Source organism: Bos indicus, chromosome 8, assembly GCF_029378745.1.
Source record: "Bos indicus isolate NIAB-ARS_2022 breed Sahiwal x Tharparkar chromosome 8, NIAB-ARS_B.indTharparkar_mat_pri_1.0, whole genome shotgun sequence".
Lineage (NCBI taxonomy): Eukaryota > Metazoa > Chordata > Mammalia > Artiodactyla > Bovidae > Bos > Bos indicus.
The window spans coordinates 85,607,677-85,633,126 of record NC_091767.1 but is presented as its reverse complement, the minus strand read 5'-3'; the positions used below and the strand labels follow the sequence as shown (position 1 = coordinate 85,633,126).

At 40.0% G+C, this 25,450-nt stretch overlaps 1 protein-coding gene across 6 annotated transcripts in view; it reads left to right on the top strand.

Moving 5' to 3' along the window:
- Positions 1–25,450, top strand: part of LOC109562578 (serine/threonine-protein kinase MRCK alpha-like) — a 70,638-nt gene that overhangs the window by 38,478 nt on the left and 6,710 nt on the right. For 3 of the 6 annotated variants that reach the window (XM_070795165.1, XM_070795164.1, XM_070795167.1), the window contains exons 7-13: positions 3,111–3,194; positions 4,534–4,639; positions 6,395–6,531; positions 7,197–7,333; positions 14,517–14,598; positions 16,688–16,904; positions 17,998–18,060. In XM_070795165.1, coding sequence (XP_070651266.1) covers positions 3,111–3,194; positions 4,534–4,639; positions 6,395–6,531; positions 7,197–7,333; positions 14,517–14,598; positions 16,688–16,904; positions 17,998–18,060 — 826 coding nt within the window. The remainder of the gene's footprint in view (positions 1–3,110; positions 3,195–4,533; positions 4,640–6,394; positions 6,532–7,196; positions 7,334–14,516; positions 14,599–16,687; positions 16,905–17,997; positions 18,061–25,450) is intronic. The other 3 variants (XM_070795166.1, XM_070795169.1, XM_070795168.1) reach the window with 1 other exon arrangement.

The following is a 25,450-nucleotide window of genomic DNA, read 5'->3' as shown; positions in this document are numbered from 1 at the left end:
TTATTGATATTTTTCCCGGCAATCTTGATTCCAGCTTGTGCTTCATCCAGCCCAGCATTTCTCATGATGTACTCTGCATATAAGTTAAATAAGAAGGGTGACAATATACAGCCTTGATATACTCCTTTCCCTATTTGGAACTAATCGCTGTCCATGTCCAGTTCAAACTGTTGCTTCCTGACCAGCATATAGATTTCTCAAGAGGCAGATCAGGTGGTCTGGTTTTCCCATCTCCTTAAGAATTTTCCACAGTTTGTTGTGACCCACACAGTCAAAGGCTGTGGCATAGTCAATAATGCAGAAGTAGATATTTTTCTAGAACTCTCTTGTTGTTGTTGTTTTTTTTATAGTACAACGGATGTTGGCAATTTGATCTCTGGTTCCTCTGCCTTTTCTAAAACCAGCTCGAACATCTGGAAGTTTATGGTTCATGTACTGTTGAAGCCTGGCTTGGAAATTTTGAGCATTACTTTGCTAGCATGTGCTGCTGCTGCAGCTGCTAAGTCTCTTCAGTCGTGTCTGACTCTTTGCGACCCTGTAGATGGCAGCCCACCAGGCTCCCCCGTCCCTGGGATTCTCCAGGCAAGAACACTGGAGTGGCTGCCATTTCCTTCTCCAATGCATGAAAGTGAAAAGTGAAAGTGAAGTCTCAGTCGTGTCTGACTCTTAGCGACCCCACTGACTGTAGCCCACCAGGCTCTTCTGTCCATGGGATTTTCCAGGCAAGGGTACTGGTGTGGGGTGCCATTGCCTTCTCCATGCTAGCGTGTGAGATGAGTGCAATTGTGTGGTAGTTGTGCATTTTTTGGCATTACTTTTCTTTGGAATTGGAATGAAAACTGACATTTTCCAGTCCTGTGACCACTGCTGAGTTTTCCAAATTTGCTGGCATATTGAGTGTAGCACTTTCACAGCATCATCTTTTAGGATTTGAAATAGCTCAGCTGGAATTCCATCACCTCCATTAGCTTTGTTCATAGTGATGCTTCCTAAGGCCCACTTGACTTTGCATTCCAGGATGTCTGGCTCTAGGTTGGTGATCACACCATCATGATTATCTGGTTCATGTCGGTGTCTGGATAAATAAACTGTGGTACATGAAGACAATGGAACATTCAGTTCAGTTCAGTCGCTCAGTTGTGTCCGACTCTTTGCAAGCCCATGAATCCCAGCACGCCAGGCCTCCCTGTCCATCACCATCTCCCGGAGTTCACTCTAACTCACATCCGTCGAGGCAGTGATGCCATCCAGGCATTTCATCCTCTGTCGTCCCCTTTTCCTTTTGCCCCCAATCCCTCTGAGCATCAGAGTCTTTTCCAATGAGTCAGCTCTTCATATCAGGTGGCCAAAGTATTGAAATTTCAGCTTCAGCCTCAGTCCTTCCAATGAATATTCAGGACTGATTTCCTTTAGGATGGACTGGTTGGATCTCCTTGCTGTCCAAGAGACTCTTAAGAGTCTTCTCCAACACCACAGTTGCAAAGCATCAGTTCTTCGGTGCTCAGCTTTCTTCACAGTCCAACTCTCACATCCATACATGACTACTGGAAAAACAATAGCCTTGACTAGATGGACCTTTGTTGGCAAAGTAATGTTTCTGCTTTTTAATATGGTGTCAAGGTTGGTCATAACTTTCCTTCCAAGGAGTAAGTGTCTTTTTAGTTCATCGCTGCAGTCACCATCTGCAGTGATTTTGGAGGCCAAAAAAGTCTCTCACTTTTTCCACTGTTTCCCCATCTATTTGCCATGAAGTGATGGGACCAGATGCCATGATCTTAGTTTTCTGAATGTTGAGCTTGAAGCCAACTTGTTCACTCTCCTCTTTCACTTTCATCAAGAGGCTCTTTAGTTCCTCTACACTTTCTGCCATAAGGGTGGTGTCATCTGCATATCTGAGGTTATTGATATTTCTCCCAGCAATCTTGATTCCAGCTTGTGCTTCCTCCAGCCCAGCGTTTCTCATGATGTACTCTGCATATAAGTTAAATAAGCAAGGCGACAATATACAGCCTTGACGTACTCCTTTTCCTATTTGGAACCAGCCTGTTGTTCCATGTCCAGTTCTAACTATGGCTTCCTGACCTGCATACAGGTTTCTCAGGAGGAAGATCAGGTGGTCTGGTATTCGCATCTCTTTCAGAACTTTCCACAGTTTATTGTGATCCACACAGTCAAAGGCTTTGGCATAGTCAATAAAGCAGAAATAGATGTTTTTCTGGAACTCTCTTGCTTTTTCAATGATCCAGAGGATGTTGGCAATTTGATCTCTGGTTCCTCTTCCTTTTCTAAAACCAGCTTGAACATCTGGAAGTTCACAGTTCACGTATTGCTGAAGCCTGGCTTGTAGAATTTTGAGCATTACTTTACTAGTGTTTGAGATGAGTGCAATTGTGCAGTAGTTTGAGCATTCCTTGGCTTTACCTTTCTTTGGGATTGGAATGAAAACTTACCTTTTCCAATCACATAGATAGCTGTATTTTATATGACTTTGAAGTCTGTTTAAGATACGTAATCTAAATTATCTGAACCTATTTTTAGATTATTAGTATTCACATAATCTTGCTGAACCCTCTATAATTGTTTTAGTATATTTCTACAGAATTTAAATAATAAATTACTTCTACATTTAAAAAATTAGTAGTTCAAAAATCTTTTGAAGATTCTGATCATATATCTACTTGCTAAAATTATCTTTCAAATATTTTTAGGATTACTATTTTTCTTTTGGACTTCCCAGATGGCCCAGTGGTTAAGACTCTGTGCTTCCACTGCAGTTGTCATATGTTCAGTACCTGCTAGAGGGAGTTCCACATGCTGCAGGGCTCAGCCAAAAAATAAAATTCTTCTTTAGTATAGTCTACATGTTATGACACACATTTTAAAATAGCCAAATTGAAATAAAGTATATGAAATAAGTATATTTTTATAGAAACTAAAAGCATAGATTTAAATTACTTAAAATATATATATTGCCCTGTGAGAATTTTATTTTTACTGTCTTTTTGTATAGCAAATACAATTCTTTTACTTTACTTGAGAAATAATTTAATTCTTATAATTTCAGTGATATGGGTGACTTACCTATCTTTATTTTTGTCTCTTTGTTTCAGATCACAGATTCTGCTCACCTTCCCGTCCACACACCAACAATAAAGAGAAAGGAATGTCATAGCAGAATCTTCTTTCCAACTAAGGTACTTGATTTAGTTATAAATTTAGCAAGTCTTTGAAAAATGACAAGTTGGTTTTGGTCTCTAACCTACCCCTTACCTTACCTTCTTTTCCCTTCCTTCCTTCCTTCTTATTTTCCTTGGAAACTTCTGGTTAAACATAGCAGATTTAAAAATGCATACTTTTCTTTTCTTTTCTTTTTCTTTTTTTGCTTTCTAATGAAACTTACTAACCCAACCAAAGAGAGAGAAAAAGTAGAAAAATAAGCCAATGTAATTTTGGAAGATGGAAGAACCTGAGTGAGAGGTTAGGATGGCTGAAAAATCTGAATGTCAAGGGTTTAGAAAGGTCTTACTAAGTCACAAGATAATTAAGATTTTGCACACCTAGAAGGATTCAGGAACTAGAGATACCAGATTCTTCAGGAAGCAGGGGTGACTTGCAGTGCTGAAGAGAGGAATAAATTCATCATCTGAGAAAGAGCAAGTAGCCCCTGTACACACACTACCCATGGCACATGGTAGGGAGTGCAAGTCTGTCCCCTCACAGATTGGGAAATATACACAAGGAAGGTGAGAAAAATGGCCCACTAGTGTTCAGCAAGGCCAGCTTTTGTTATAATCTTGTTATACATATTGCTATTTTATGACAATAATCTCAGGTCAAAAAGATATGATACAGAAATGGAAAATCTATAGTGGGTTGTCAACTTGATAATTCTGTGAAAACATCTACAGTTTTAGGTATTGAGGTTTCAGTGAGAAATTTCAGGGTGCCTTCTGTCTTGAAGGTATAATAGGTCTTGCTTAACTTAATATAAGTGTTCCATTTCCTGGAGCACATTCTTTTTTATTGATAGTAGAAAATGAAACACATAATTTGCTGTAGAGATAAAATTTTGAAATTATTCTTTCTTCTAAAGAAGGTTTTAAAAACCATATTATTTTTGCTACCCCTCCCTGATAAAAATATGTGTACATAGGCAATTTGACTCCATTTGTTATAAAGGAATGATTTGAAGAATTTGTCAATCTAGAATTTTTTAAATGTTCAGAGCATATAAGCTCAAATAAAAGTCAGGCTTTATTGCTACTACTTCCAAGTAGTAACAATGTACATTTGGTCACCACTTAAACAGTGCTCTTTCTTCTTCTCCTCCTCCTCCACATCCCCTTTCTCTTCTTGGTATTTTTTTAAATCAGAATTTTCCAATTATGAAGTACTTAGGGACAAGAATCTTAAATGCTGGTGAAAAAGGGAAAGCTGCTTTTCTTTGGGGCAGGAGGGGTTGAAGGAATCACCAGAATCACCTATTCAAAGTTATTTAACCATCAGTGTGCATTTGCTCTCTTTGTTTTACAGCATAAGGCCCACCGGTTTTTCCTCACATCCTTTACTGCTCCCACCAAATGTCACCAGTGCACGTCTCTGATGGTGGGTTTGGTAAGACAAGGCTGCACCTGTGACGGTGAGATCTGAGGAAGGGATACATGGAGTCAGACTCATAATACTTGTATCTAAGTGTTTTAGCCAACTCAGCGCCATAACAAAGTACAGAGACTGGGTGACTTCCAAACACAGTCATACGTTCCTCACTGGCTGGAGGTCTCAAATCAGAATGTCAGTATGCCCCAGTTCTGAGGAGGCCTTCTTGCAGGCTGCAGACAGCTGCCTGCTTGCTGTGTCTTCAGCGGGTGGAGGAGCCAAGGAGCTCTGTGCGGTCTCTTTTGTAACGGCGCTGATCCCATTCTCCAGGGCTCCACTCCCATGTCCTCTCACGGACCCCATCTCCAAATACCATCACGAGGGGATTACGATTTTGATATATCATTTATGAAGGAATGCAAGCATTCAATCAGAAATTTCGTTCTCTTTGAATTGTGGAAGCATGACAGTGAACTGATCGCTTTACTAAAAATCCCTCTGAATCTATTTCATATGGGGGCTTCTGAAGAGACATCTGCACTGTGCAGCTCCAAAGAGCCTCATACCCTCACAGCCCACGTGAAAGCACCCCAGGGAGGTGTGCTATGTAGTCTTCAGACAGGGCCACAGTTATTAGGAAAATGTGTTTAGATAAATTTTGTTCTTTATAGCAATAGTAGAGTGTGAGGACCACATTCACCAGCTTATGTGACAGAAAAATAGAATGCTAGCCTTGAGTTGTAATCCTTTTATTTTACTCATTGAATTTATTATGACATCATTGAAAGAAAGAAATATAGTTTTGGAAATATCAAACAGTATATCACAGTGGAAAAATCCCATGGATTGAGGAGCCTGGTAGGCTGCAGTCCATGGGGTCGCTAAGAGTCAGACATGACTGAGCGACTTCACTTTCACTTTTTACTTTCTTGCATTGGAGAAGGAAATGGCAACCCACTCCAGTGTTCTTGCCTGGAGAATCGCAGGGACAGGGGAGCCTGGTGGGCTGCCGTCTATGGGGTCGCATAGAGTTGGACACGACTGAAGCGACTTAGCAGCAGCAGCAGCAGCAGCATATCACAATGCCGCACAGACACTTCATACCTCATCCTAGGGAACAGACTCTGTATTAATAGCCAGTCTCTCGAGTGCCCACTCAGGAACACATGGTGTGGAGTAGGACAGCTTTCTTGTCCTCAGCACTATGACAATCAGAGATGCCTTAACCATAAATACATCCCAGCATATTAAACAAAGTAGGACTTTACAGGGGGAATTATGTGCCCATGCAATCCTCCTGGGGCAGCAGAGGCAGCTTCTGAGCTGAGCTCCCAGAGCATTCCTGCTACCAGCACCACTCAGTCTCTGCTGAGCCTGGAACAGCTCCCACCAGTGTCATAAGAAGATGCTGAGTCTGGAAGCTGCCACTACTGCTGCAGCCCTTAAAACCTGCAACTTCTGCCAGTAGCAAGAAACACCCTGCTGCTGCGGACTTAAGAGAGCTTCCACCAAATCAGAAGCCATTCCTGCAGCTGTCACTCCCTGTCACTATCCAAGCCAGTTAATTGATGTGCTGCGTTTTGCAGCTCTCCTAGCTTGACTCAATTCAGAGTCTCACAGAAGGTTATCTTACCCGCAGAATTTACGTCAGGTCCAAAACTTAGTTCCAAGGGAGTCTGGGACAGGTAGTTTTTAGCATTTTGATCTCTAGGATAGAGTAGGCAGAATTGCAGTGGGGGTTGAGGGAGTCAACCCATTTTACCCCCTACAATCACATCTCTCTATTTCCTTCAAAAAGCATGTGGGTTCTCATGTCACACAGCCTGTGTAGAAAAAGCTCCAAGAGCTTGTCCCGTGCCTTTTCATCAGAAGAAAGGTGCCTTCTGTCTAGACCCACAGAAAGGCTTGGGAACAGTCTATGAAGGCCATGTCTGGGTAAGTGGCAATGTTCTGGGTTCCCATGAACTCTTAAAGAGTTTATTAATCACTTTTCAAAATGCATGTACAGTATTTGTCAGAAGTATTTACGATATGTTATACAATATTAATTATATTAAATTGAAAATATTTTTTGCATCTTAAGAATATGGTTTCAAAACTAAGTGTAGCTGCCCCCAATACAGTATTTTCAAATTTCCCAAAGTTTTCTGTTTAGACATTACCTTGCAATGAACAAATGCTAAAATCTGTCCTGATGATGTAACTTTGACTTCCAGTCAGCAATAATAACTTATGAGATTAAAAGTGAAAAAAATCTTCCTGAGAAATATTTAAAATCTGAGGTGATTTTGGAGTTACCAAATTTGAATTTAATGTTACCTTAGAGGCAAAGCTGTGACTGTTATTTGAATGAATTGCTTGTGCTAATTGAAATAGTATTAATATATTTTTCACATGTATGAATTATTCAGTAATTAAAAGAATTGCCTTGCTTTTAAATCTCAATCATGTTATGTCATTGGGTTCCAATCTTTTAACAAGAAACATGATAGGTTTATAACACATTTGTATTGTTTTAATTTTATATGTAATAATTGTGTAGTGTTTGATGTTTCAGCTTGGATTGCTTTTATTTGTTTCTTGAAAAATAAAACCTAAAGATTCCAAAGAAAGCAGGCATGAAAAAAGGATGGCAGAGGGCCTTGGCCATAGTTTGTGACTTCAAACTCTTCCTATTTGATATGAATGAAGAAGACTCAAAACCCAATGTTGTAGTGAGTCAAGTAATTGACATGAGGTAAGCTTTGAAAGGGAGAATGTTTTTTTTATCAAAACAAGATCTGGAATAAAAATGGTTTCTGATATTCTTTTAAGTAGTGTTGTCACAACTTTACTTAAGTTCCCAATTTTCACCATTTCCATGAGGACTTTAAAAACGATATTTCCTAAAGTTTGCATCATTACCTCTTAGATGTGGATTATAACTGTGTAATATTTGTAAGAGTTTTTTGGGTTTTTTTTTTTTAGTCAGAAGTTTATTTTCTTATTATGTTTGCATGTGTTTATAGCGGGGCTTCCCTGTTAGCTCGGTAGTAAAGAATCTGCCTGCAATGCAGGAGCTGCAAGTTCGATCCCTGGGTCAGGAAGATCCCCTGGAGGAGGGCATGGCAACCCACTCCAGTATTCTTACCTGGGGAATCCCATGAACAGAGGAGCCTGGTGGGCTATAGTCTACGGGGTCACAAAGAGTCAGACATGACTGAAGTGATTTAACACAGAACAGCACATGTGTATAGCAGGAAAGGAAATAACAACCTCAAAACCAAAAGTTCTTTACATTGAGATATTATTTATGTATTATAAAATTCACTATTTAAAAATGTGGAATCCACTGGTTTTTAGTATATCACAAGCTTGTAAAACCATCACCATAACCTAATTTCAGATTTTCATCACATCAAAAAAAAAAAAAAACCCTTATTAATTAGCAGTCACTCTACATTCACCACTGCCCCCAGCCCCTGACAACCATTAACCTGTTTCTGTCTCTATGGATTTGCCTATTTTAAATTTTTATATAGATGAAATCATAAAATATGTGGAATTTTGTAACTGGCTTCTTTCACTAAGCATAATTTTTCAAGACTCACCCATGGAGCATGTATCAGTACTTCATTTTTCATGGCTGATGCCCTTTGTCAGATCGAGAAACTGGTCTTCTCTTCCTGGTTTGTTGAGTCTTTTTATCTGGAAAGGTGTTGCTGGATATTGGCAGATGGTTTTTTGGGTCTCTTGAGATCACTGTTGTTTTTCCCTTAACTCCCATGATTTATTACATTATTTTTTTATTTATTTTTTAATTGGAGGAAAATTACTTAACAAAGTTGTGTTGCTGTATGACGACATAAATCAACCATAATTATACATATATACCTTCCTTCTTGAGCCTCCTTCTTCCCTGCCCCCGCCAATCCCACCCCTCTAGGTTGTCATAGAGCTCCAGACTGGGCTTCCTGTGTTACATAGCAACTTCTCACCGGTTACCTATGTTACACACAATAGTGTACATATGTTGACACTACTTCTCCATTCATCCCACTCTGTCCCCACTGTGTCCACAAGTCCATTTTCTACACCTGTGTCTCCATTCAGTTCAGTTCAGCTCAGTGGCTCAGTCATGTCCGACTCTTTGAGACCCCATGAATTACAGCACGCCAGGCCTCCCTGTCCATCACCAACTCCCGGCGTTCACCCAAACTCATGAAGTGATGAGACCAGATGCAATGATCTTAGTTTTCTGAATATTGAGCTTTAAGCCAACATTTTCACTCTCCTCTTTCACTTTCATCAAGAGGCTTTTTAGTTCTTCTTCACTTTCTGCCATAAGGGTGGTGTCATCTGCGTATCTGATGTTATTGATATTTCTCTCAGCAATCTTGATTCCAGCGTGAGCTTCTTCCAGCCCAGCGTGTCTCTATTAGTTCAGTTCAGTCACTCAGTCATGTCCGACTCTTTGCGACCCCATGAATCACAGCACGCCAAGCCTCCCTGTCCATCACCAACTCCTGGAGTTCACTCAGACTCACGTCCATCAAGTCAGTGATGCCATCCAGCCATCTCATCCTCTGTCATCCCCTTCTCCTCCTGCCCCCAATCCCTCCCAGCATCAGAGTCTTTTCCAGTGAGTCAACTTTTCACATGAGGTGGCCAAAGTACTGGAGTTTCAGCTTTAGCATCATTCCTTCCAAAGAAATCCCAGGCTGATCTCCTTCAGAATGGACTGGTTGGATCTCCTTGCAGTCCAAGGCACTCTCAAGAGTCTACTCCAACATCACAGTTCAAAAGCATCAATTCTTCGGCACTCAGCCTTCTTCACAGTCCAACTCTCACATCCATACATGACTACTGGAAAAACAATAGCCTTGACTAGATGGACCTTTGTTGGCAAAGTAATGTCTCTGCTTTTGAATATGCTATCTAGGTTGGTCATAACTTTCCTTCCAAGGAGTAAGCGTCTTTTAATTTCATGGCTGCAGTCACCATCTGCAGTGATTTTGAAGCCCCCAAAAATAAAGTCTGATACTGTTTCCACTGTTTCCCATCACCATGAAGTGATGGGACCAGATGCCATGATCTTCATTTTCTGAATGTTGAGCTTTAAGCCAGCTTTCTCACTCTCCTCTTTCACTCTCATCAAGAGGCTTTTTAGTTCCTCTTCACTTTCTGCCATAAGGGTGGTTTCATCTGCATATCTGAGGTTATTGATATTTCTCCCGGCAATCTTGATCCAGCTTGTGCTTCATCCAGCCCAGCATTTCTCATGATGTACTCTGCATATAAGTTAAATAAGAAGGATGACAAAATACAGCCTTGATGTACTCCTTCTCCTATTTGGAACTAGTCTGTTGTTCCATGTCCAGTTCTAACTGTTGCTTCCTGACCTGCATACAGGTTTCTCAAGAGGCATGTCAGGTGGTCTGGTATTCCCATCTCTTTCAGAATTTTCCACAGTTTATTGTGATCCACACAGTCAAAGGCTTTGGCATAGTCAATAAAGCAGAAATAGATGTTTTTCTGGAACTCTCTTGCTTTCTCGATGATCCAGCAGATGTTGGCAATTTGATCCCTGGTTCCTCTGCTTTTTCTAAAACCAGCTTGAACATCAGGAAGTTCATGGTTCACGTATTGCTGAAGCCTGGCTTGGAGAATTTTGAGCATTACTTTACTAGCGTGTGAAATGAGTGCAACTGTGCGGTAGTTTGAGCATTCTTTGGCATTGCCTTTCTTTGGGATTGGAATGAAAACTGACCTTTTCCAGTCCTGTAGCCACTGCTGACTTTTCCAAATGTGTTGGCATATTGAGTGCAGCACTTTCACAGCATCATCTTTCAGGATTTGAAAGAGCTCAACTGGAATTGCATCACCTCCACTAGCTTTGTTCATAGTAATGCTTTCTAAGGCCCACTCGACTTCACATTCCAGGATGTCTGGCTCTAGGTCAGTGATCACACCATCATGATTATCTTGGTCGTGAAGATCTTTTTTGTACAGTTCTTCTGTGTATTCTTGCCATCTCTTCTTAATATCTTCTGCTTCTGTTAGGTCCATACCATTTCTGTCCTTTATTGAGCCCATCTTTGCATGAAATGTTCCCCTGGTATCTCTAACTTTCTTAAAGAGATCTCTAGTCTTTCCCATTCTGTTGTTCTCCTCTATTTCTTTGCATTAATTGCTAAGGAAGTCTTTCTTATCTCTCCTTGCTATTCTTGGAACTCTGCATTCAGATGCTTGTATCTTTCCTTTTCTCCTTTGCTTTTCACTTCTCTTCTTTTCACAGCTATTTGTAAGGCCTCCCCAGACAGCCATTTTGCTTTTTTGCATTTCTTTTCCATGGGGATGGTCTTGATCCCTGTCTCCTGTACAATGTCACGAACCTCAGTCCATAGATCATCAGGCACTCTATCTATCAGATCTAGTCCCTTAAATCTATTTGCCACTTCCAGGGTATAATCATAAGGGATTTGATTAGGTCATACCTGAATGGTCTAGTGGTTTTCCCTACTTTCTTCAAATATATGTAAATATATTTCTATATTTTCTATTCTGCTACTTTAATATGTACAGTATTTTCAACATCTTACAATAGCTACCAACAAATGGTATGGAACTTTCAGTTCAGTTCAGTTCAGTTGCTCAGTCATGTCCGACTCTTTGAGACCCCATGAATTGCAGCACACCAGGCCTCCCTGTCCATCACCAACTCCTGGAGTTCACTCAGACTCACGTCCATCAAGTCAGTGATGCCATCCAGCCATCTCATCCTCTGTCGTCCCCTTCTCCTCCTGCCCCCAACCCCTCCCAGCATCAGAGTCTTTTCCAGTGAGTCAACTCTTCGCATGAGGTGGCCAAAGTACTGGAGTTTCAGCCTTAGCATCATTCCTTCCAAAGAAATCCCAGGCTGATCTCCTTCAGAATGGACTGGTTGGATCTCCTTGCAGTCCAAGGCACTCTCAAGAGTCTTCTCCAATACCACAGTTCAAAAGCATCAGTTTTCAGGGTTCAGCCTTCTTCACAGTCCAACTCTCACATCCATACATGACTACTGGAAAAACAATAGCCTTGACTAGATGGACCTTTGTTGGCAAAGTAATGTTTCTGCTTTTTAATATGGTGTCAAGGTTGGTCATAACTTTCCTTCCTAGGAGTAAGTGTCTTTTTAGTTCATTGCTGCAGTCACCATCTGCAGTGATTTTGGAGGCCAAAAAAATAAACTTTGACACTGTTTCCACTGTTTCCTCATCTATTTCCCATGAAGTGATGAGACCGGATGCCATGATCTTCGTTTTCTGAATTTTGAGCTTTAAGCCAACTTTTTCACTCTCCACTTTCACTTTCATCAAGAGGCTTTTGAGTTCCTCTTCACTTTCTGCCATAAGGGTGTTGTCATCTGCATATCTGAGGTTATTGATATTTCTCCCGGCAATCTTGATTCCAGCTTGTGTTTCTTCCAGTCCAGCATTTCTCATGAGGTACTGGAACTTTAGATATCCGTATATTTAAAAATCAACTTTGATCTATACTTTTTGCAATGTATAAAAATTAACTCAAAATATACCATAGAACTAAATGTAAAACCTAAAGCTGTAATGTACCTAGAAGTAAACTTAGGAGAAAGCCTGATCTTGTATAAGACAAATAATTTTTAGATATAACATCAAAGCACAATAGGTACAATTTAAAAATTGATAAATTGAACTTCATCAAAATTTAGAACTTCTGCTCTTTGAAATACTCTGTTAAGAGAATTAATAGAAACTGTGGACTGGTGGCAAATCAAATATCTGAAAAAGAACTTACATACCAAATATATAAAAATGTTCTTTAAACTCAATAATAAGAAAATAGCTCAATTTAAAAAAAGGGCAAAGAATTCGGAAAGATACTTCAATAGAGAAGATGATACATATGTCAAATAAGCACATTAACAGATGTTCAATGTCGTTAATTATTCAGTTCAGTTCAGTTTAGTTGCTCAGTTGTGTCCAACTCTTCGTGACCCCATGAATCACAGCATACCAGGCCTCCCTGTCCATCACCACCTCCCAGAGTTCACCCAAACTCATGTGCATCAAGTCAGTGATGCCATTCAGCCATCTCATCCTCTGTCATCCTCTTCTCCTCCTGCCCCCAATCCTTCCCAGCATTAGGGTCTTTTCCAGTGGGAATTCAGATAAAACAACCATGAGATATCACTCTACATCCATAAGAAAAGCTAAAATTAAAGACTATTTCAAGTATTGGAGGACCTAGATGTGGAAGACCTAAATCTCTCATACATTGCTTTGTAAATCATATAATCACTTTGAAAAATATTTAAAAAGTTAAACGCACACTTAATATATAAAAGAGGAGAGTGAAAAAGTTGGCTTAAGGCTTAACATTTAGAAAACAAAGATCATGGCGTCTGGTCCCATCACTTCATGGCAAATAGATGGAGAAATACTGAAAACAGTGACAGACTTTATTTTGGGGGGCTCCAAAATCACTGCAGATGGTGACTTCAGCTATGAAATAAAAAGACACCTACTCCTTGGAAGAAAAATTATGACCAACCTAGACAGCATATTAAAAAGCAGAAACGTTACTTTGCCAACAAAGGTCCGTCTAATCAAGGCTATGGTTTTTCCAGTAGTCATGTATGGATGTGAGAGTTGGACTATAAAGAAAGCTGAGCGCCAAAGAATTGATGCTTTTGAACTGTGGTGTTGGAGAAGACCCTTGAGAGTCCCTCGGACTGCAAGAAAACCCAACCAGTCCATCCTAAAGGAAATCAGTCCTGAATATTCATTGAAAGGACTGATGTTGAAGCTGAAACTCTGATACTTTGGCAACCTAATGCAAAGAACTGACTCATTTGAAAAGACCCTGATACTAGGAAAGATTGAAGGCGAGAGGAGAAGGGAATGACAGAGGATGAGATGGTTGGATGGCATCATTGACTCAATCAACATGAGTTCGAATAAACTCTGGGAGTTGGTGATGGACAGGAGGCCTGGCGTGCTGCAGTCCATGGGGTCGCAAAGAATTGGACACATGAGTGACTAAACTGAACTGAATATATAATCTAGTCATTCTACTCCTAGGTATTTCCCTAAGAGAACACATATGTCCACAAAGACAGACATGAACATTCATAACACCTTTATTTAAAACACCCCAAACTTGAAATAAGCCAAATGTTCATTAATGGGTGAATGGATACACTGTGGCATATCCATACAATGAAATATTATTCATCAATAAATAGAAATGAAGTATTCATCCATGCAGCAACACTAATGCATCTCAAAATTATTATGCTAAGAAAAAGTCAGACAAAAAGAATATATAGTGTACCTTTCCATTTCTATAAGGTGCTAGAAAATGCAAATTAATCTAGAGTGACAGGAAGCAGATCAGTGGGGGAGTGAGGAAGAGTTCTAAGGAGGGAGAGGGGTAAGGGTTACACAGCTGTTCCAAGAAACTTGCGGGTGATGGGCACATTCATTATCTCCACTGTGGTGATGGTCTCACATAAATCAAAACTTATCTAACTGTCCACTTTAAATATGTGCAGTTGATTACATGCCAAGTGTATCTCAGTAACACTGACAAAATACACAAGCAAGCTGATCTGTGGGCATATGGCCCTTACTCTAGGGCCAGTGGCTTTGCAGTCAGACACGTGCTCCTTTCTTAGTTCCCTGTGAACAGGGAGTCACAGGGGGTTGACTCCTCCATGAACAGCCCAGAGTTAACTTGGGTTTTCTGATAATATGTAACTGGCTGAGAACTGCTGTTATAATATTTTGATCACTGTCAGTTCCTACAAAAAAGAATGTTAAAAGTTAGGGAAATTAAGTTTGAGGATTATGTTTATGTATCATTTTACTCACTTTCAGGTGATTCTACTCACTCCCAGAGTCTTGCTTTTCCTTCAGGGATGGAGCGTTTTCTGTCAGTTCAGTCTGGCCCTCTGATTTTGTTCCTGCGAAGAGAAAGGAAATGCCTCGTATGTTTAAGGTAAGTATCCGTGCTGCTGTTGGATCCCTTATACATTTTGCTTCATCCCTTTCTTGTATGGTCATAGGGGTCAAGCCTCCTTGGGCTGGTAAAGGTATTCGTACCTAAAGGTTAAGATTTTAGAAGGGCTGTGGAATTGTTCCCCGCTCCATCCCACTTGCCACAAGAAATCTAGCCCCCTTATTCTTATTCAAACATACTATAAATAGGTTTTTGCAAGTATCACTGTCTTTCATCCTACAGTTAAACTTAAGATTTAAAATACAAATATTCCGTAGGGTGTCCATTCACTCCACACTAAGGTAATCAGACAGATATGATTCATAGCTGAAAACAGGGAAAGCTTACAAAACAGAACAGTGCTGGGGCAGAAGATGTGAAAGAAGAGGGGGAAACGATGACAGAGGAAGAGTGATAATATTCTTCCAGGTCAGATGTACAGGGAGGTCAGTTCATGGACCTGCAGTAACTTGAGTATGCAGCTTCTAAAACTATAGTCACTTTGTAAAATAAGTCTTCTCTGAGGCAACATATTGAAGCCATAATTCAGGTTCAAACCAAGAGTACAAAATGGAAAAATTGGGGGAAGATGTTATTTTGCAATCTAAAAAATAGACACTTTGCTCTTCAAAACTCATGTAAAAATTAAAGTGATTCTGGAATGGGTATAAGGTGACAGAAAGAGCAAAGGTTTGTTATCCCCTTGAGACCCTTGTGGTTAGTCAGCCTAGAAATCTTGGCCTTAAGAAAGGCCACACAGGAGTATTCTTAGTTCCTTAACCCAAAGATAGACATTTATTTAGATATTACTCAATTCCCAAGCAGAGAAGGCAATGGCAACCCACTCCAGTACTCTTGCCTGGAAAATCCCATGGACGGAAGAGTCTGGTAGGCTGCAGTCCATGGGCTCTTGAACAGTCGGACACGACTGAGTGACTTCACTTTCACTTTTCACTTTCATGCATTGGAGAAGGAAATGGCAATCCCAGGGACGGGGGAGCCTGGTGGGCTGCCGTTTATGGGGTCACATAGAGTTGAACACGACTGAAGTGACTTAGCAGCAGCAGCAGCAGCAACTGCCAAGAGCCCCTACAAAGTTCTGGCTATTTGGAACTGACTTAGAGTGGTAGCTTATTATATCACTGATGCTTACTTGATGATCACAAAAGAAAGTTTTATATAGAAATGTAGACTTAAAGATTAATTATACATCTTAAAATTTAAATTTGATTTGCCATTTACTAGTAATAATATAAATTATAGACATGTAGCAGACAGGAAAGCATGAGTGTTTCTGAACACTTCTAATGTAACAACAAAAACTACTGAGCATTCTGTAGCATCACAATTGATTGTGATGATTGCAATTACACAAAGCATTGCCATTGCAGAGATAATCTACAGTGCAAAGGTGTGTCTTAGAACTGAAGGAATAGAGACTCAGAGTGGAGGGTCTAGCATCAGATTGCCTGCATTCTACCCAGCTGTGCTCTTGTTCTCACACCCACAAAATGGAGAGAAGAGTCCTAACTACCCACCGAGTTTTCTGTGAGGATTCATTCAATTAGCACATGTAAATTTCTTAGAGCAGTTCCTGGTACAGCGACAGCATACAATGAAAGTGAAGATGTTAGTCACTCAGGCATGCTTGACTTTTTGCCATGACCCCATGGCCTGTAGCCAGTGCGTGGAATTCTCCAGGCAAGAATATCAGAGTGGGTTGCCATTTCCTCCTGCAGGGAATCTTCCCGACCCAGGAATCGAACCCACGTCTCCTGCATTGCAGGCAGATTCTTCACAGTCTGAGCCACCAGGGAATAAATAGTAGTTATTTTCATTTGATGAAGTAAAAGATCTTAGGTAGTCAGATAACACTGGTGGTTTTATGAGGATCGAAATAGAAGTGATTCTGACACTTTCCTTCTGGCCTGGCTCTGAGGGCTCACATCACCTATTTTACTACTAGGAAGAGGGTAATATTATTAGAAGTGTCATTTACCAGTTGTGAGTGTAATGGAAAAATGTTAGACAGGCTGGCATAGAGAATGTCTGCTTTCTTATAACCTAGATATTCCTTACATTGTTCTAGGTCACAGCTTCCCAGCTCTCAGCACCTAGTAATAGATATTCAATCCCAATCTTAGCAGATAGCGAGAATAAGAAGAGTGAGTGGGTGGGCGTGCTGAGTGAATTGCACAAGATACTGAGAAAAAGTCATTCCAGAGACCGGTCAATCTATGTTCTGAAAGAGGCTTATGACAGCGATCTACCCCTGATCAAAACCACCCAGACAGCTGCAATCATAGGTATGGATTTACAACATTATCCTGCTAGGTTCACACCCCTCACCACAGTCCCAGTGTCGAAATCTGAAAACGTTAACTTTATCCACAACTCATTTGTCAGCAAAACCTGATTGAATGAGGCTCTATGGGTGGCAGGGGGTGGGAGTGAGGGAAAAGGTCCTTCTTCCTCCATCCCATGGCTATTCATCAGATTCTCTGCAAAAATATATTTGATTATATTATGGTTCTCTGCCTAAAGCGGTGTTTCTTTAATCTACAGCTATACCTTTTCAAGCCTGAAAGATTCTTAGTTTCCAAACACATCTGGCCACAAACACACAAGGAGTGTTACCCTGTGTGTAACTGTGAACTACTTATCTTGAGGGCAGGGACTGTCCTTCAAATCCCAACACCCAATACTCAATAAATAAGTGAAAGGCAAAGGAATCAATGAATGAATTGCCAAGATTGATACTGAAAGTTTTATCAGTAAACAAGAATACTTGCCTTTCTTAAACAGTATATTTCTGCATTAGATAATGGTGACAATAAGAGCCACTTAGCTATTGCCTCCTTGGTGACATGGAGCTAGTTACTAAGCTTTTATGTGTACATGAAGATAATTCCAGCTTTTCAGTTATGGAGAGGATTAAATGAACTTGTATATGTTAAGTTCTGTGCTCTGTATTCAAAGCCTTCACTTAATGTGTTATCTGCATTTTTTAGTTCTCACTGTGTTCTGACACACACCCCCATGCTGTTGTAGCTCAAATTATGGTCACTGACAAATTATTTTATAAAATTTTTTCATTTGTGAAACATCACTTACAGCAAATCTGAAAGCATATCATTACTTGACTATTATGCTTTCTTCAAGTATTCATAAAGATTACCTTATAAAATGAAATTTCTATTGAGAAAAACCATGTTTTATTGTGCTTACTTGTGTAATCTGGATCATAGTATAAATTATTAGTTCTTATTATGTTTCTTTTCATTGAATATTTCTAATTATATATTTAATTTGACTTCTAAAATTTTTCAACATTAATAAATTGGTTCACTTAGCTTGCCCCCAAATTCCTTGATGTTTTTATTTATGTGTCAAATATAGATCACAAAAGAATTGCTCTGGGAAATGAAGAAGGGTTATTTGTTGTCCACGTTATCATAGATGGTAAGGAGAGTCTTTAATGTTCTGAAATAACTTTAAAGTTTAATAATAATATTATCAAATTTGTTCTCTTTTGTCCACATCTGGTTTGATGTGTTTTCAAGTCACAGGATGACTTGCCTACTTTCAGAGATCCATAATCCTCCAGAGTTCAAACATGTTTTTAAAAAATTTCTTATTGGAGTATAACTGACTTACAATGTTGTGTTAGTTTCAGGGGTACTGTGAAGTGATTCAATTATACCTATTCATTCTTTTCCAGATTATTTACCCATGTAATTATTACAGAATACTGAATAGAGTTCCCTGTGCTATACAGTAGGCCCTTGTTAATTATTTTATATGTAGTAGGGTGTCCATATATATTCACAAGGGATTTTACCTAGTAAGTGTGCTGTAAGAACTTAATGTATCATCTTCCAGTTGATGCATGGAGGAGAACACTTCTGCTTGAATGCCCCTGCCCTCACTAGTACATTGGCACCATGAAGAGTAATCACATAAATTTAATCTTTCCCAAATAAGACAGCAGAATTCTCTGTTTGTTTTGTTTGGTTCTCAGTTGCTTGAGGGAGAAGTGGGTGAATAGCTGATGTGAAGAAGAGCCGTTCTCATACAGCTGTTCCAGTGAATGTCTTGCATTCAAATAAGTTAGATAAACGAGAATCTCTATTTGAAGGCCATTAGCTATTCTCCAGGAAAGGCTTCCCAGTCCTGGTGAGGAGACCCAGGAAAGGTCAGCAGGTGCCAGCATGAGAGCAGGGCCTTGTGTCTTTTTGTTCAGCACTGTATCCCATGCACTTAAAAGTGCCTGGCACGTAGTGGCCACTCGACAAATATTTGTGCAATAAAGGAATAAAATTAGTGCCAGGAAAAAAGAGGACAGTTTTGTTTTTCTTTTTTTCCCCTGGCTGTCCAGTGGTTAGGACTTGGCGCTTTCATTGCCAAGACCCTAAGTTCTATCCCTGGTGATATCTAGATCCCTCAAGCCTCGCAGCAAGGCAAAAAAAAAGAAAGAAAGAAAAGCAGCATATTTCTTTCTATTCGTCAGACACTGAGGGATGTTTGTGTTGCCATCTGAAATATCAGGATTAAGTTGAGTGCTTTATTTATGCTAATTTTATGATTAAGGTAATTACATTATCTCTGGAATAATTATCTGTTTTTAACATATAATTGTTGATCTCTTCTCTTCTTATCCTTTTTTGCCATGAAATCTATCCTCTAAGTTTATGTCTGTGATTTTATTAGAAAATGACTTAAACCCAATGGAGTAATAATTAGAAAGAATTTAAAAATACAAAAACATTCTTTTTCACAGCAAAGGAAACCATCAATAAAAGGTAAAAGCAGCCTAACAATGGGAGAAAATATTTGCAGATCATAGCTTATAAGGGGTTAATATCCAAAATACATAAAGAACTTGTGCAACTCAATAGCAAAAAAAGCTAAGCAATCTGATTTAAAAATGGGCAGAAGATCTGAATAGACATTTTCCCAAAGAAGACATACAGATGGCCAACAGGTACAAGAAAGGTGCTCAAGATCACTAGGAGAATGCAAATCAGAGCCACAGTAAGATATCACCCCACACCTGTTAACACGGCTATTATTCAAAAGCCAAGAAATAATAAATATTGGTGAGGATGTGGAGAAAAGAGAAACTTTGTACTCTGTTCTTGGGAATGTATATTGCTACAGGCACATAGAAAACAGTATTGAAGTTCCTCAAAAATTAAAAATAAAACCACTGTATGATCCAATAGCTTCACTTCTGGATATTTTATCAAAGAAAACAAAAGTACTAACTCAAAAATGTATCTGTACCTCCATGTTCACTGCAGCTTTATTTGTACCAGTCAAGATATAAAAACAACCTAATGTTTACCAACAGATAAACAAATCAAGATGTGAGATAGATATACATATAAATAGATTCAAGGGATTAAATCTGATAGACAGCCCTGAAGAACTATGGACAGAGGTTTGAAACATTGTACAGGAGGCGATGATCAAACCATCCCCAAGAAAATGAAAAGCAAAAAGGCAAAATGGCTGTCTGAGGAGGCCTTACAAATAGCTGCGAAAAGAAGAGAAGGGAAAGGCAAAGGAGAAAAGGAAAGATATACCTATCTGAATGCTGAGTTCCAAAACATAGCAAGGAGAGATAAGAAAGCCTCAGTGATCAATTCAAAGAAATAGAGGAAAACAATAGAATGGGAAAGACTAGAGATCTCTTCAAGAAAATTAGAGATACCAAGGGTAGATTTCATGCAAAGATGGGCACAATAAAGGACAGAAATGGTATGGACCTAACAGAAGCAGAAGATATTAAGAAGAGGTAGCAAGAATACACAGAAGAACTGTACAAAAAAGGTCTTCACGACCCAGATAACCATGATGGTGTGGTCACTCACTTAGAGCCGGACATCCTGGAGTGCGAAGTTAAGTGGGCTTTAGGAAGCATCACTATGAACAAAGCTAGTGGAGGTGATGGCATTCCAGTGGAGCTATTTCAAATCCTAAAAGATGATGCTGTGAAAGTGCTTCACTCAATATGCCAGAAAATTTGGAAAAGTCAGCAGTGGCCACAGGACTGGAAAAGGTCAGCTTTCATTCCAAAGAAAGGTAATGCCAAAGAATGCTCAAACTACCCCACAATTGCACTCATTTCACACGCTAGTAAAGTAATGCTCAAAATTCTCCAAGCCAGGCTTCAACAGTAGGTGAACCATGGACTCCCAGATATTCAAGTTGGTTTTAGAAAACACAGAGGAACTAGAGGACAAATTGTCGACATCTGTTGGATCGTAGAAAAAGCAACAGAATTCCAGAAAAAAAAAAAAACTGCTTCATTGGCTACACTAAAGCTTTTGACTGTGTGGATCACAACATAATGTGGAAAATTCTTAAAGAGATGGGAATACCAGGCCACCTTACCTGCCTCCTGAGAAGTCTGTATCCAGGTCAAGAAGCAGCAGTTATAACCGGACATGAAACAATGGACTGGTTCCATATTGGAAAGGGAGTACATCAAGGCTGTATATTGTCAGCCTGCTTATTTAACTTATATGCAGAGTACATCATGAAAAATGCTGGACTGGATGAAGCACAAGCTGGAATCAAGATTGCTGAGATAAATATCAATAACTTCACATATGCAGATGACACCACCCTTATGGCAGAAAGTGAAGAGAAACTAAAGAGCCTGTTGATGAAGGTGAAAGAGTAGACTGAAAAATCTGGCTTAAAACTCAACATTCAAAAAACAAAGGTCATGGCATGTAGTCCCATCACTTCATGGCAAATAGATGGGAAAACAATGGAACAGTGACAGACTTTATTTTCTTGGGCCCAAGATCACTGCAGAGGGTGACTGCAGCCTTGAAATGAAAAGACATTTGCTCCTTGGAAGAAAAGCTATGACCAACCTAGACAGCATATTAAAAAGCAAAGACATTATTTTGCCAACAAAATCTGTATAAGCTATGGTTTTTCCAGTAGTCATGTATGGATGTGAGAGTTGGACTGTGAAGAAAGCTGAGCACTGAAGAATTGATGCTTTTGAACTGTGGTGTTGAAGAAGACTCTTGAGAATCCTTTGGACTGCAAGGAGATTAAATCAGTGAATCCTAAAGGAAATCAGTCCTGAATATTCATTGGAAGGACTGATGCTGAAGCTGAAGCTCCAGTACTTTGGGCACCTGATGCAAAGAGCTGACTCACTAGAAAAGACTCTGATGCTGGGAAAGATAGAAGGCAGGAGGAGAAGGGGATGACAGAGGACGAGATGGTTGGATGGCATCACCAACTCAATGGACATGAGTTTGAGCAAGGTCTGGGAGTTGGTGAAGGACAGGGAAGCCTGGTGTGCTGAAGTCCATGGGATCACAAAGCGTTGGACATGACTGAGCAACTGAACAATAACAGTTATATATATTTAACAGGCAAATTTGGCCTTGGAATACGGAATGAAACAGGGCAAAGACTAATAGAGTTTTGCCAAGAAAATGCACTGGTCATAACAAACACCCTCTTCCAACAACACAAGAGAAGACTGTATACATGGACATCACCAGATGGTCAACACCGAAATCAGATTGATTATATTCTTTGCAGCCAAAGATGGAGAAGCTCTATACAGTCAGCAAAAACAAGACCAGGAGCTGACTGTGGCTCAGACCATGAACTCCTTATTGCCAAATTCAGACTTAAATTGAAGAAAGTGGGGAAAACCACTAGACCATTCAGGTATGACCTAAATCAAATCCCTTATGATTATACAGTGGAAGTGAGAAATAGATTTAAGGGCCTAGATCTGATAGATAGAGTGCCTGATGAACTATGGACTGAGGTTCATGACATTGTACAGGAGACAGGGATCAAGACCATCCCCATGGAAAAGAAATGCAAAAAAGCAAAATGGCTGTCTGGGGAGGCCTTACAAATAGCTGTGAAAAGAAGAGAAGCGAAAAGCAAAGGAGAAAAGGAAAGATACAAACATCTGAATGCAAAGTTCCAAAGAATAGCAAGAAGAGATAAGAAAGCCTTCTTCAGCGATCAATGCAAAGAAATAGAGGAAAACAACACAATGGGAAAGACTAGGGATCTCTTCAAGAAAATCAGAAATACCAAAGGAACATTTCATACAAAGATGAGCTCGATAAAGGACAGAAATGGTATGGACCTAACAGAAGCAGAAGATATTAAGAAGAGGTGGCAAGAATACACAGAAGTACTGTACAAAAAAGATCTTCACGACCCAGATAATCATGATGGTGTAATCACTCACCTAGAGCCAGACATCCTGGAATGTGAAGTCAAGTGGGCCTTAGAAAGCATCACTACGAACAAAGCTAGTGGAGGTGATGGAATTCCAGTTGAGCTATTCCAAATCCTAAAAGATGATGCTGTGAAAGTGCTTTACTCAATATGCCAGAAAATTTGGAAGAGTCAGCAGTGGCCACAGGACTGGAAAAGGTCAGTTTTCATTCCAATCCCAAAGAAAGGCAATGCCAAAGAATGCTCAAACTACTGCACAATTGCACTCATCTCACACGCTAGTAAAGTAATGCTCAAAATTCTCCAAGCCAGGCTTCAGTAATATGTGAACCATGAACTTCCTGATGTTCAAGCTGGTTTTAGAAAAGGCAGAGGAACCAGAGATCAAATTGCCAACATTCGCTGGATCATGGAAAAAGCAAGAGAGTTCCAGAAAAACATCTATTTCTGCTTTATTGACTATGCCAAAGCCTTTGAGTGGATCACAATAAACTATGGACAATTCTGAAAGAGATGGGAATATCAGAACACCTACCTGATCTGCCTCTTGAGAAATTTGTATGCAGGTCAGGAGGCAACAGTTAGAACTGGACATGGAACAACAGACTGGTTCCAAATAGGAAAAGAAGTATGTCAAGGCTGTATATTGTCACCCTGCTTATTTAACTTATATGCAGAGTACATCATGAGAAACACTGGACTGGAAGAAACACAAGCTGGAATCAAGATTGCCAGGAGAAATATCAATAACCTCAGATATGCAGATGATAACACCCTTATGGCAGAAAGTGAAGAGGAACTCAAAAGCCTCTTGATGAAAGTGAAAGAGGAGAGTGAAAAAGTTGGCTTAAAGCTCAACATTCAGAAAATGAAGATCGTGGCATCCGGTCCCACCACTTCATGGGAAATAGATGGGGAAACAGTGGGAACAGTGTCAGACTTTATTTTTCTGGGCTCCAAAATCACTGCAGATGGTGACTGCAGCCATGAAATTAAAAGATGCTTACTCCTTGGAAGGAAAGTTATGACCAACCTAGATAGCACATTCGAAAGCAGAGCCATTACTTTGCCAACAAAGGTCCGTCTAGTCAAGGCTATGATTTTTCCTGTGGTCATGTATGGATGTGAGAGTTAGACTGTGAAGAAGGCTGAGCGCCGAAGAATTGATGCTTTTGAACTGTGGTGTTGGAGAAGACTCTTGAGAGTCCCTTGGACTGCAAGGAGATCCATCCAGTCCATTCTGAAGGAGATCAGCCCTGGGATTTCTTTGGAAGGAATGATGCTAAAGCTGAAACTCCAGTACTTTGGCCACCTCATGCGAAGAGCTGACTCATTGGAAAAGACTCTGATGCTGGGAGGAATTGGGGACAGGAGGAGAAGGGGATGACAGAGGATGAGATGGCTGGATGGCATCACTGACTCGATGGACGTGAGTCTGAGTGAACTTCGGGAGTTGGTGATGGACGGGGAGGCCTGGCGTGCTGTGATTCATGGGGTCTCAAAGAGTAGGACACGACTGAGCGACTGATCTGATCTCTGATCTGAATTCAGCCATAAGAAAGAAAGAACTCTTCCTATTTTCAACAGTATGAATGACCCTCGAGGGTGTTACTCGAAGTGAAAAATGTCAAAGAAAGATAAATAGCGTATGGTCTCACTTATGTGGAATCCAAACACAAACACATTCACAGATATGGAGAACAACTGAGGTTGTTGAAGGTGGGGATAATGGGCAAAATGGATGAAGGGGGTTTAAAGGTGTAAACTGCCCATCATCAGTAAGTCTTGGGTATGTCATGTACAGGCAAGTGGTATGGTTAATAATAAGCATATTTGAGAATTGCTAACAAAGTTTATTGCAAAAAGTTTTTTAATTAGTTTATTTATTTTAATTGGAGGCTAATTACTTTACAATATTGTGGTGGGTTTTGCCATACATTGACATGAATCAGCCACAGGTGTACAAGTCTCCCCCTGTTCTGAACTCCCCTCCCACCTCCTTCCCCATCTCATCCCTCTGGGTTGTCCCAGTGCACCGGCTTTGAGTGCCCTGCTTCATACATCAAACTTGGACCGGTGATCTATTTCACATATGGTAATATACATGTTTCAATGCTATTCTCTCAAATCATCCCACCCTCGCCTCCTGTTCTTTATATCTGTGTCTCTTTTGCTGTCTCACATATAGGGTCATCATTACTGTTCTTTCTAAATTCCATATATATGCATTAATATTGATGTTTTTCTTTCTGACTTACTTCACTCTGTGTAATAGGCTCCAGTTTCATCCACCTCATTAGAACTGATTTAACTGTGTTCTTTTTAATACCTGAGTAATATTCCATTGTGTATACGTACCAGTTTTCTTATCCACTCATCTGCCGATAGACATCTAGGTTGCTTCCATGTCCTAGCTATTGTAAACAGTGCTGCAATGTACACTGGAGTACACGTATCTCTTTCAATTCTGGTTTCCTCGGTGTATATGCCCAGCAACGGGATTGCTGGGTCATATGGTTTTTCTAGTTTTTAAGGAATCTCCACACTGTTCTCCACAGTGGCTGTACTAGTTTGCATTCCCACCAACAGTGTAAGAGGGTTCCCTTTTCTC